This window comes from Ranitomeya variabilis, chromosome 2 (assembly GCF_051348905.1).
Source record: "Ranitomeya variabilis isolate aRanVar5 chromosome 2, aRanVar5.hap1, whole genome shotgun sequence".
In the NCBI taxonomy this organism is placed as follows: domain Eukaryota; kingdom Metazoa; phylum Chordata; class Amphibia; order Anura; family Dendrobatidae; genus Ranitomeya; species Ranitomeya variabilis.
The window spans coordinates 680152243-680165881 of NC_135233.1; the positions used below are offsets into that span (position 1 = coordinate 680152243).

The 13639-nt window shown below is 42.5% G+C and overlaps 1 protein-coding gene across 2 annotated transcripts in view; it reads left to right on the top strand.

The window, feature by feature from the left end:
- SLC2A12 (solute carrier family 2 member 12) overlaps positions 1-13639 on the top strand; it is a 149530-nt gene that overhangs the window by 112427 nt on the left and 23464 nt on the right. For both annotated transcript variants that reach the window (XM_077289329.1, XM_077289328.1), the window contains exon 2: positions 7444-8769. In XM_077289329.1, coding sequence (XP_077145444.1) covers positions 7444-8769 — 1326 coding nt within the window. The remainder of the gene's footprint in view (positions 1-7443; positions 8770-13639) is intronic.

Sequence of the window (13639 nt, forward strand, 5' to 3'; positions counted from 1 at the left end):
CCCTATCAAAACACCATCCAGAAATTACTTTAAGACTCTAGCATTAACTCATAACACCAGAGTGGCAATTTCCGCTCACAAGAGCTTTCCAGACACAGTAACGAAACAGCAGCTGTGAACAGGAACAAAATGCAAAAACACACAAGGACAAAAGTCCAACTTAGCTAGGAGTTGTCTAGTAGCAGGAACATGCACAGAAGGCTTCTGATTACATTGTTGACCGGCATGAAACTGACAGAGGAGCAAGGTTATATAGCGACTCCCACATCCTAATAGGAGCAGGTGAACAGAGGGGATGATGCACACAAGTACAATTCCACAAGTGGCCACCGGGGGAGCCCAGAATCCAATTATATAACAATCTACACTGATCACTGCTGCCTAATTTCCTTGCTTCTGCTGCTGATTCTGTCCGTATGAAAAAATAAATAAAGAGCAGGAATCAATGCCTGTGTGCTGTGGTGTGCATGGGAGATATCATGTCAGCTAAAGACAAGAGTCTGCAGAGGGAACAACCACTTGTTATATTGGTTGTGTTGAGTTATTTTGTTTTTTCTAGTTTGATAAGTGTATTGCATAAAAGCATACATTTTGCTAATAAACCTAATTTGCAATAGGGGCTGAATAATTCTGATTGCAACTGTAAATTTTGAAGAAGTATGCTAATATTGTGTATTTAGGAGCAAATCAATCTTTTGCCTCCTGGTTTTTTTTTGCTGGTCAGTGATGTGCTCCTGAAGATTGACATCTCTGATCAGCAGCAAGGTCATGCCATTGATTTGAACTGTGCACTGGCTGATACTACTAGCAGAGGTAGCTTTCACTCTGCAGCATGGGAGTAGCACCGGGACACTGAATCCAAAGACTCAGCTTCAGACTGGCACATGCAAGCTGTATAGCAAACAGCAAGCAAGCACGCTCTCTTTGCCTAGGAGCTAATTTCAGGTGGTCGGTAACCTAGATTTAAAATCCCTCTGTGTTTAATAAATTGCAAAGCTGCTTGTTTTAACAAACACTTTGCAATTTTAACATTTAATGAACTTGAGACAACTCTTTTACAACTCTTTTAATTATAACATCTTAGCTACGTGCAACTGTCACAGTGGAAGCTTCATTGTGCTCACTTCTCCCTTTATTATTCTGAATAGTTCTTTTGCCTGTCCTGTATGCACTGAATACACTATAGCTACAGTTAAGTCCATATATATTTGGACAGAGACAACATTTTTCTATTTTTCGTTATAGACATTACCACAATGAATTTTAAACAAAACAATTCAGATGCAGTTGAAGTTCAGACTTTCAGCTTTCATTTGAGGGTATCCACATTAAAATTGGATGAAGGGTTTAGGAGTTTCAGCTCCTTAACATGTGCCACCCTGTTTTTAAAGGGACCAAAAGTATTTGGACAGATTAAATCATTTTAAATAAAATGTTCATTTGTAGTACTTGGTTGAAAACCCTTTGTTGGCAATGACTGCCTGAAGTCTTGAACTCATGGACATCACCAGACACTATGTTTCCTCCTTTTTGATGCTCTGCCAGGCCTTCCCTGTGGTGGTTTTCAGTTGATGTTTGTTTGTGGGCCTTTCTGTCTGAAGTTTAGTCTTTAACAAGTGAAATGCATGCTCGATTGGGTTGAGATCAGGTGACTGACTTGGCCATTCAAGAATATTCCACTTCTTTGCTTTAATAAACTCCTGGGTTGCTTTGGCTTTATGTTTTGGGTCATTGTCCATCTGTAGTATGAAACGACGACCAATAGTTTGGCTGCATTTGGCTGGATCTGAGCACACAGTATGGCTCTGAATACCTCAGAATTAATTTGGCTGCTTCTGTCCTGTGTCACATCATCAATAAACACTGGTGACCCACTGGCAGCCATGCATGCCCAAGCCATCACACTGCGTCCACTGTGTTTTACAGATGATGTGGTATGCTTTGGATCATGAGCTGTACCACGCCTTTGCCATACTTTTCTCTTTCCATCATTCTGGTAGAGGTTGATCTTGGTTTCATCTGTCCAAAGAATGTTCTTCCAGAACTGTGCTGGCTTTTTTAGATGTTTTTTAGCAAAGTCCAGTCTAGCCTTTTTATTCTTGATGCCTATGAGTGGCTTGCACCGTGCAGTGAACCCTCTGTATTTACTTTCATGCAGTCTTCTCTTTATGGTAGATTTGGATATTGATACGCCGACCTCCTGGAGAGTGTTGTTCACTTGGTTGGCTGTTGTGAAGGGGTTTCTCTTCACCATGGAGATTATTCTGCGATCATCCACCACTGTTGTCTTCCGTGGGTGCCCAGGTCTTTTTGCATTGATGAGTTCACCAGTGCTTTCTTTCTTTCTCAGGATGTACTAAACTGTAGATTTTGCCACTCCTAATATTGTAGCAATTTCTCAGATGGGTTTTTTCTGTTTTCGCAGCTTAAGGTTGGCTTGTTTCAACTGCGTGGAGAGCTCCTTTGACCGCATGTTTACTTCACAGCAAAGCCTTCCAAATGCAAGCACCACACCTCAAATCAACTCCAGGCTTTTTATCTGCTTAATTGAGAATGACATAACGAAGGGATTGCCCACACCTGTCCATGAAATAGCCTTAGGGTACCGTCACACATTGAAATTTCCATCGCTACGACGTTACGATTCGTGACGTTCTAGCGATATCGTTACGATATCGCTGTGTCTGACACGCTACTGCGATCAGACACCCTGCTGAGAATCGTACGTCGTAGCAGATCGTTTGGAACTTTCTTTCGTCGCTTGATCACCCGCTGACATCGCTGGATCGTTGTGTGTGACAGCGATCCAGCGATGTCTTCGCTTGTAACCAGGGTAAACATCGGGTAACTAAGCGCAGGGCCGCGCTTAGTAACCCGATGTTTACCCTGGTTACAAGCGTAAACGTAAAAAAACAAACAGTACATACTCACCCGTCGGTGTCCTTCAGGTCCCTTGCCGTCTGCTTCCTGCTCTGAGTGCCGGCCGGAAAGTGAGAGCAGATCACAGCGGTGCTGCGCTCTGCTCTCACTGTACGGCTGCACTCAGAGCAGGAAGCAGACGGCAAGGGACCTGAAGGACCCCGACGGGTGAGTATGTACTGTTTGTTTTTTTACGTTTACGCTGGTAACCAGGGTAAACATCGGGTTACTAAGCGCGGCCCTGCGCTTAGTTACCCGATGTTTACCCTGGTTACCCGGGGACTTCGGCATCGCTCCAGCGCCGTGATTGCAACGTGTGACCGCAGTCTAAGACGCTGGAGCGATGATTATACGACGCTGCGACGTAACGAATTGTGCCGTCGCAGCGATGAAAATTTCAATGTGTGACGGTACCCTTAGAGTCAATTGGACTCCTGGCCAGAGCCTGTCTAGTGTGCGCGGCCTACTCCATAAACTTATACTGAACTAGGCCGTGTCCACTACACTGGTTCTGCCTGGGAATATGCATACTACATAAATCACCGCCATTCCCAGTTCTGCCTGAGATATAGCATAATGCATACATCACCTTCATTCCGTTGTTGGCTCACCAGCAAATCCTCGCAGTGCACAGTGCATGCGCTGGGGGAATTCAGAAGTCTGAACACCTCTTACATAATCGATCCTATTCTCTTATATGAGAGAAACTACACTTGTGTGAGGGAGCCTTTAAAAGAATTATCTAGAACTGAAAAGTTTATGGTTTATCCTTTTGTTGTCAACCTGAATCAAATTATTCATAGGGCTGCAGCAATATAAGCAGTGCATTTCCTTTATTGTCTACCTGGTATAGCTCTGTACTTTTATTCGTGACTGTGCCTGGTATTGTATACCACTACAGATTTCATTCAGGTTAATAATGCTAAGCTGTATGACCAGACACACTGTATTTAAAGGGAATGCATCATAAAAAATGACCGTAAAGTTGCTCTCTATGGGTAGCATGTCAGCTCTATATAAGGTTTCCACACACAGGCTTTACACTAGCTACTCCTTCTATCAAGTCCCAGGAATCCCTGGCCTTAACCATTTGCCTCCTACACAGAGATTGAGACTTACCCAGGTGCCCTGGGTTGAGTTCAAGGAGTAGCTGTGTTCCGGAGGGGAATGCTGTGAGAGAATTTCAGTATGCTCATGCAGGGAGGAAGAAAGGATGATGAAGACTCTGTGGCAACAAGGGGGTTGACCTGACTCTGTTTGAAGCTTGATATATTGATGTTGATGTGTGATTATTTAGGTGTGTGATAAAAAGTTCTATTTTATTCCTATGGCCGGTTTAGTGTCTCACTTCTACGCTAGGCTTTACCTTAAGGCTGTCCCTGGGTATTTGGGAGCTCTGTCCAGTAGGGGAACCATTACCAGCATAGGGATATAGTTCTCGCTACACAGGGAGCATACAGTTAATACACTGGGATTAGCCCACTAGTTGTGATTAGTTAGATGAGTTTTTAGAAAAAGCATTTCTTGGTTTAGAGGTTAAGTTAGTGAGAGCCTAAAGAGAAGAGAGAAGTCTAGCAGAGTGGAGAGTGTGGAGTGTAGAAGAAAGGGCTAGACACTTCAGTGTTTGAAGGTTCTGGGAAAGATGATGCAACATAGGCGAAAGTGTTCTGTCAGTGACAAATCTCCAAACAGCATGAGGACACATCTCCAGCTTTTTGAGGATGCTGGGAAAGTCTTGGGCCTAGGGCCTGGAAGAGGTACTGAGTGTAATATCTCTAATGCAAACCCTGTGAAGAAGTTGTCAGCTGGGTCTCAGCGAAGGGGAAGAATAGTGGTCTTCACGGAAGCTGTCATGCCAGATAGAAGGTCCCTAGTACCAACAGAGGAAGTTGAGGAGGTGTCAGGTCAGGCAGAACGAAGGCATAGGACAAAGGGCACATCACCAAAAATAGACTCTGACTTAATTTGTATGCTGTAGCCATGTGTAACTGAATTGTACAGTAAAGCTGGACCTGTTAAACCGGGCCTAAGGTCTCCTGTCTTGTCTGTAGCCGGATCTGGTCCAATGGATGGGGAGGTAACAAGGACTCCCGAACTAAAAGTGGGTAAAGAACGAACCCCACAGCCCAACACACTCCACTTATTCTTGTTTAGAAGAGGGGTTTCAAGGCAAAGAGAACTCAGTTCTGGTCCACAGCAACCGGCCCTGTGCCCCCCTTCACTCAGAAATACGGATGAGAACCCAAAAGTCAAAAAGAAAAATAGTCAGAAAATAAGACCTCTTCTTAAACAGGAATCAACACTTGCAAAACAGGGGAAAAGAACATTTGTGAACCAGGTAAAACAGTAATTATAACTGGCATAGGAAGACAGGGATTCAAGAGTTTATATATTGAGCAGAATCATCCAGAGCTCACAACAGGAAGTTAATGCTAAACTAATAACAGGAATTAATCCCCAAGCTCCCTGGGAAGTCGCGTCGCACTGTCACCTTGCCTCATCCACAATGAAAATTGCAGTGTTGTCCAGCAACAGAAGCAGGATTGTGAGAGCACCTCCTGTGTGACATGCCCGTACGACTGTCCCGTATGACTTCTACATCGCAAATACGTCATGAAATTATCGCTCCAGCGCCGTGCATTGCAAAGTGTGACCGCAGTCTACGACGCTGGAGCGATAATCAAGCGACGCTGCAACGTCACAGATCGTGCCGTCGTAGCGACCAAAGTGCCACTGTGAGACAGTACCCTAAGAGTCGTAAGGTACCAACATGGATATTCCAATAAGTTATTGTTTTAATCTGTTTTTGTGTTAAATGTACGGTATTTTTTAATTGCAAACAATGTTTTTTTCCATTGCACAATCTTTATTAAAAATAATAATTAGAAATATTGCAATTCTCACACTTGCCAGTTGGGCTTTTTACACTCTAACTTCCTGTTTTTTTTCAGGAAGTTCACATGTAGAGTAGCAGCAATTAACAGACTCTGACCCTATGTTTTGTACTGAAGCTTCTAATAAGCACATGCAAAACTCATTGTGCAATGAGGGGGAGCAGGTTCAGCTGTGAAATGAACTGTTGTGATTTATTATCAGCTTTGCATTGAGGTGTTATCTGTCATTGTAATCCTGATGATAAGAAAACTGCTTAAGGGTATGTGCACACGTCCAGATTTCTTGCAGAAATTTCCTGAAGAAAACCGGAAATTTTCTGCAAGAAATCCGCATTTTTTTTTTGCGTTTTTTTTCCGTTTTTTTCGCGTTTTTTTTTAGCATTCTGCAAGCGTAATTAGCTTGCAGAATGCTAAAGTTTTCCAAGCGATCTGTAGCATCGCTTGGAAAACTGACTGACAGGTTGGTCACACTTGTCAAACATAGTGTTTGACAAGTGTGACCAACTTTTTACTATAGATGCAGCTTATGCAGCATCTATAGTAAAAGATAGAATGTTTAAAAATAATAAAAAAAATAAAAAAAATGCTTATACTCACCCAGACGATCTCCTCAGCGGCGTCCGTTCCTCTTCCTATAGCTGGTGTGTGCGCGCAGGACCTTCCATGACGTCGCGGTCATGTGAGCGGTCACGTAAGCGGTCACATGACCGCTCACGACCAATCACAAGACAGTGACGTCATCACAGGTCCTTCACCGCACACCAGCTATAGGAACCGAAGCGGCAGCGTGCAGCGGTGAGGCGGGAACACTGCGGGGGGACATCGAAGGTGAGTATAGGACTATTTTTTATTTTAATTCTTTTATTTTTGACCAATTATATGGTGCCCAGTGCGTGGAGGAGAGTCTCCTCTCCTCCACCCTGGGTACCAACCGCACATAATCTGCTTACTTCCCGCATGGTGGGCACAGCCCCGTGCGGGAAGTAAGCAGATCAATGGACTCCTAGGTGTGCGGAATTCCCGCAATTCCGCATTTTTAATGAACATGTTGCTTTTTTTTCCGCGATGCGATTTTTTCGCGGAAAAAATCACAACGTTTGCACAAAAAATGCAGAATACTGTAAATAATAGGAGGCATATGTTAGCTTTTTTTCGCGTTTTTATCACGTTTTTATAGCGAAAAAACGCAAAAAATCCTGACGTGTGCACATGGCCTTAAACTGTTCCTGGAAGGAAAGGAAGCATGAGTTAAAAATAACCCCAGGGTAAAAATTGCAAGATTACGAATATAGTTTTTTCATATTATTTACCGCAAAACATTTTTGGTAATAAATGTAATGGCAAAAAATATGATTTAAATAAAAGGTCATGTTCTAACAACTTTTCTTTTTATGGGTGCATGCCTCTTCGTGATTTTCTCACATCTTTCTCCAAGTCACTCTTAATCAATACTGGAGTACAAAATGTTTGTTTTGATAAATTGGGTCCAAACTATATAAGAAGTATATTAAAAGTGATAATTTTTAGCATCTAAATATTGTGTATTTGTAACTGATATAATCACATGTTTTGTTATGATATATAGAGCTAAAAGTGTCATTACTTCATATAACTATTTTTTTTTTTTTAGGATGTGGATTTTTTATCATTCTGTCATCGGTAATAGCAGCCATAAGTGGACTACTTGTGGGCTACGAATTAGGAATTATTTCAGGAGCTCTTCTTCAGTTGCACTCCTTACTAGACCTTTCATGTCAACACCAGGAAATAGTCGTGAGTGCACTACTCATTGGAGCACTTTTTGCCTCTCTTGTTGGAGGATTTCTCATAGACTACTATGGCAGGAGAATCACAATCATGGTTACTTCTTGTTTACTTGTTTTTGCTAATCTGCTGTTGATCGCCGTTGCATCCTATGAAAGCCTCATTGCGGGTCGCATTGTCATTGGAATTTCCATATCCTTATCTGCCATTGCAACCTGTGTCTACATTGCAGAGATTGCTCCTCAGCATAAAAGAGGAATGCTGGTGTCTCTAAATGAACTAATGATTGTTGTTGGCATTCTTCTGGCCTATATTTCTAACTATGTATTTGCAACAGTCACCAATGGTTGGCAATATATGTTTGGACTCATCATTCCTTTAGCTGCTTTACAAGCCATTGCTATGTATTTTCTCCCACCAAGCCCACGTTTTCTGATCATGAAGGGAAATGATGAGGCTGCAGGGAAAGTTCTTCAAAAACTAAGAGCAACTTCGCAAACCAACGAGGAACTCACGACCATCAGATCTTCTATCAAAGCGGAATACCAATATAATTTTTGGGACTTATTTTGTTCGAGGGACAACATGAGAGCTCGTCTTTTAATAGGTTTAGCATTAAGTTTCTTTGTGCAAATTACTGGGCAACCAAATATCTTGTTTTATGCCTCTACAGTGCTAAAGTCAGTAGGCTATGAAAGTAATGAAGCTGCAAGCCTTGCTTCTACAGGAATTGGAGTTGTTAAAGTGGTCAGTACAATTCCAGCAACATTCTTTGTAGATCGTGTAGGAAGTAAGACTTTTCTTTGTGTTGGGTCAGCTGTCATGGCTGCGTCACTAGTTACAATGGGAATCATAACTCTCAACATTCATGTTAATTTTAATAGTATTTGTAAAATCAATTCCCAACTAAACCAGTCATTGGATGACACCTATTTATATAAACAAATGACAATAGTCAGTAGTAATGACTCTCTTTGGAAAGAATTCAATCAGTTATCATCTAAAACATCTTTACTGAATGTTTCAAAACATGAGATCGAACTGGGATATTCGACTATTCGGATACCTCCAAGCTCCTCAGAAGGACCTCAAATCACCCAAAAGAAAGAAGATGTTCCAGTATTTATGAAATGGCTGTATTTGGCCAGTCTTCTGTCTTATGTAGCAGCATTTTCCATAGGTTTAGGACCAAGTAAGTGTTTTGTTCCTATTTTTAGTTTGCATTATAGTTACAAACGAGTATACACCTGTGTAAACTATAATTCATTTATACTTTATGTTGCTCAAAAATATGTCTTTTCAGAATCCATAGACTGACGTACACATGTAAACCATATCAATTTGTGAACTTTCGTGATGGCAAATGTGGCATCAGAATATGAAGAAGAGTGCAGTCATTAAATTTCTGATTCAAATTCAATAAAATTACCTTTAAATAAGCACTCTCGACAAAATGTTATCCCCTAAATCTTTCTAAATATGTCTGTAATATACACTCACCGGCCACTTTATTAGGTACACCATGCTAGTAACGGGTTGGACCCCTTTTGCCTTCAGAACTGCCACAATTCTTCGTGGCATAGATTCAACAAGGTGCTGGAAGCATTCCTCAGAGATTTTGGTCCATATTGACATGATGGCATCACACAGTTGCCGCAGATTTGTCGGCTGCACATCCCAAAGATGCTCCATACAAGGCAGGATGGATCCATGCTTTCATGTTGTTTACGCCAAATTCTGACCCTACCATCCGAATGTCGCAGCAGAAATCGAGACTCATCAGACCAAGCAACGTTTTTCCAATCTTCTACTGTCCAATTTCGATGAGCTTGTACAAATTGTAGCCTCAGTCTCCTGTTCTTAGCTGAAAGGAGTGGTACCCGGTGTGGTCTTCTGCTGCTGTAGCCCATCTGCCTCAAAGTTTGACGCACTGTGCGTTCAGAGATGCTCTTAGGCCTACCTTGGTTGTAACGGGTGGCGATTTGAGTCACTGTTGCCTTTCTATCAGCTTGAACCAGTCTGCCCATTCTCCTCTGACCTCTGGCATCAACAAGGCATTTCCGCCCACAGAACTGCCGCTCACTGGATTTTTTTTCTTTTTCGGACCATTCTCTGTAAACCCTAGAGATAGTTGTGCGTGAAAATCCCAGTAGATCAGCAGTTTCTGAAATACTCAGACCAGCCCTTCTGGCACCAACAACCATGCCACGTTCAAAGGCACTCAAATCACCTTTCTTCCCCATACTGATGCTCGGTTTGAACTGCAGGAGATTGTCTTGACCATGTCTACATGCCTAAATGCACTGAGTTGCCGCCATGTGATTGGCTGATTAGAAATTAAGTGTTAACAAGAAGTTGGACAGGTGTACCTAATAAAGTGGCCAGTGAGTGTAGTGTAGTTGTATTAAAATACTGTGTTTCCCTGAAAAAAAAGCCTACCCTGAAAATAATCCCTAGCATTATTTTTCAGGATTTTTGGAGTATGCTTGAAATATAAGCCCTACTCCAAAAATAAGCACTTGTTACAGACAGGACCAGGGTTTGGATGGTGGTATGGGCAAACTGGTCAGTTGCCCAGAGCTACCACTCTTTTATGGAACCACAGTATTTCTATTCCAAGATTAAAGGACATGCTTAAGGACCTTTGGTGACATCACGGTCATGTGACCATGATGTCACAAAAAAGTCTTTTGACTACAGGAGTGTAGAGGAACTAAAGAGGATACAGGCTGCTATGCAGGGCTGGCATTAGGGGGAAGGGGGCAAACTGGGCAATTTCTCAGGGCCCCCACTCTCTTAGGGGCCCCCAGCATTTCTATTCTTAGCTTAAAACTGCCAATGGACCTTTGGCGGCATCACGATCATGTGACCATGATTTAATCAAAGGTCCTTTAAATGCAAGATGACATGATTGTAATTTAATAAATGCTAAGTTTGTACTTCAAGAATAAGAATTCAAGAAAGAATTGTTCATGGAAAAAAGACATCCTCTGACAATAAGCCCTAACCCATGTTTTATAGCAAAAAATATTATAAGACCCTGTATTATTTTCAAAGGAACATGATACTTACCGATTTCCATATTTATGGGTTTCTAATGTTGCACTGGTCCTCTTCTGAGTCATGTGACTTTAAAGGGAACCGGTCACCAGGTTTGGCCGATATGAGTTATGGCCATCACCTTTCAGGGCTTAACTACAGCTTTCTATAATGCTGTATATAAGCCCCAATCTGACCTGTAAGAGAAGAAAAATAACTTTTATTAAACGGTCCGATGGATGTCGCAGGTCCTGGTCCGGCGCCTCTCATCTTCTTGCGATGCCGCTCTCCTGTTTGCTTCACAGGCTCCCCGGCATCGCACTCCTGCACAGGAATACTTATCTGTCCTGTTGAGGGCAGAGCAAATTCCTGCAATGCGCAGGCTCTGGGCCTCTCTGAACCTTTCCTGGTGCCTGCGTACTGCAGTACTTTGCTCTGCCCTGAACAGGGCAGATAAGTACGCCTGCGCAAGAGCACAATGCTAGCTAGCCTGTGAAGCAAGCAGGAGGCGGCATCCCAAGAAGATAGGAGGTGCCAGACCAGTACCTGTGACACCCATAAGACCGGAGCACCCCCAGGTGAGTATAATAAAAGTTATTTTTCTTCTCTTGCAGGTCGGATCGGGGGTTTATACACAGCATTATAGAATTCTGTAGATAAGCCCTGAAAGGGGGTGGCCGTAACTCGAATCCGCTAAACCTGGTGACAGGTTCCCTTTAATTTCTAATAAACTCCAGATCACACAGGAGTTATATAACATTAGGAAACAGGGAATACAATGATCAGTACGTTTTTTAATACCACTACACCACTTTGCAGACAAAAACTCTTCAACATTGTAATGTCTAGCTGTAGCAGTTTACCTGAAATGCAGACAGGAGTGGTCCAGCTAATGTACATTATGCCACCCGACATTGTTACACCCTAACTGAGAGTAGGGCCAGTGTGATAATCCCTCATGAAGACCTCTTCATGCCATTGCACACTTGGTCTACAGAGCAATTGCCTGCTATCGTTGCATCTAAGACAAAACTGAGACTTAAGTTTGAAGAGGATAGACCTCAAGTCCAGCCTCCATTTATGTCTTGCACCATAATAGCCTTGTAGCCCAATGTTCAGCAAACATCCTTTGATACTAGTTGCTACTAATTACATTGATTTGGTCATGGTACCAATTGTACTGCATTTTTCTAAAGTGTCCGAGGTGCCTTTTTAAAATGTGAAAATACTAGGTCTCATCTTTCTCATGCTACTCTGAGCAACCTGCATGGCCTAAATGTGCTACCATGGCCTGCGGCATCTCCAGACTTGTCTCCCATCAAACCCATATGAGAAGTCATTAGTTGGCAATTGCAAAGGAAGCTGCCAGCAGTGCATTTTGATGATGCCCAAATGTACTCAGAATGGCAGAAAATTCCTCAGACAACCATTAATATCCTCACTGATAGCAGAAAAGGCGAGTAAGTGCGTGCATTTGTGCATGTGGCACTCATACTCAGTACATAATAAATTGAAAAAATGTAAATGTTTTTAAAAAGGTTTCCATTAGTTCATCACTTGCATATCATTAACATGTCTATTCATCCTGTGATTTCCATAAATTTACAACTTTTCCTTCTTTGCTTTGGAATTTCAAAGTTTAGGAGTGTTTTTAGGAAGTATTGAGGGATCATTTTTTTGTTGGGAGCACAATGTAAAAAATGAATGCTGTAAATCAATGTGTAGCACATACTTGGCTACTGCCTTGGAACATCCAGTAGACTCATCAGACATTGGTAGACCTCTTAGACCAGCGTCACACTGGCGAGTTTTACGGACGTATGAGCGCAGAAAATACGTCCAGAAAATACGCATTGCAGACGCATTGCACACGGCCCAATGATTCTCAGCTCCTATCTGCCGTATATTACGCATTCGTAATATACGGCATGTTATGGGAGTAGAAAATCGCAGCATGCTGCATTTGTCAGCATATTGCGCAAAAAATATGCCAATGAAAGTCTATAGGGGCGAGAAAATTATGGACTACACACGGACCATGCGTGTGACTTGCGAGAAATACGGACCAGTGTTCTATAGAAAAGCCGGCAATTCAGTGTGGTGTACAGTAAAATCACACTGACAGAATAGAATAGAATTGGTAGAATAAATGTGTACACATAGAATAGGTATATATATATATATATATAATGTCAGTGAGACACATATATATATATATTTATACTTAATTCAGCGCTAGATAGCAGAAAAGCCGATAATTCAATTGCAGGCTTTTGCTCTCTCCTTCACAAACCCGACATGATATGAGACATGGTTTACATACAGTAAACCATCTCATATCCCTTCTTTTATTACATATTCCTCTTTACTATTGTAACAAGTGTCTCTTTGTAAAATTTGGGGTTTCCAGTAGTGTTGAGCGATACCGTCCGATACTTGAAAGTATCGGTATCGGAAAGTATCGGCCGATACCGGCAAAGTATCGGATCTAATCCGATACCGATACCCGATACCAATACAAGTCAATGGGACACCAAGTATCGGACGGTATCCTGTATGGTTTCCAGGGTCTGAAGGAGAGGAAACTCTCCTTCAGGACCTGGGATCCATATCAATGTGTAAAAGAAAGAATTAAAATAAAAAATAGGGATATACTCACCCTCTGACGCGCCCTGGACTTTACCGCCGTAACCGGGAGCCGTTGTACCTAAGAATGCGCGCTTGAAGGGCCTTAGATGACGTCACGGCGCTCTGATTGGTCCGTAGCGGTCGCGTGACCGCTACGCGACCAATCACAAAGCCGTGACGTCACCTAAGGTCTTTCAAGCGCTTGAAATACCTTAGAAGACGTCCGCAGCTTCTGATTGGTCGCGTAGCGGTCACGCGACCGCTACGGACCAATCAGAGCGCCGTGACGTCATCTAAGGCCCTTCAAGCGCGCATTCTTAGGTACAACGGCTCCCGGTTACGGCGGTAAAGTCCAGGGGCCGCCGGAGAGGTGAGTATATCCCTATTTTTTATTT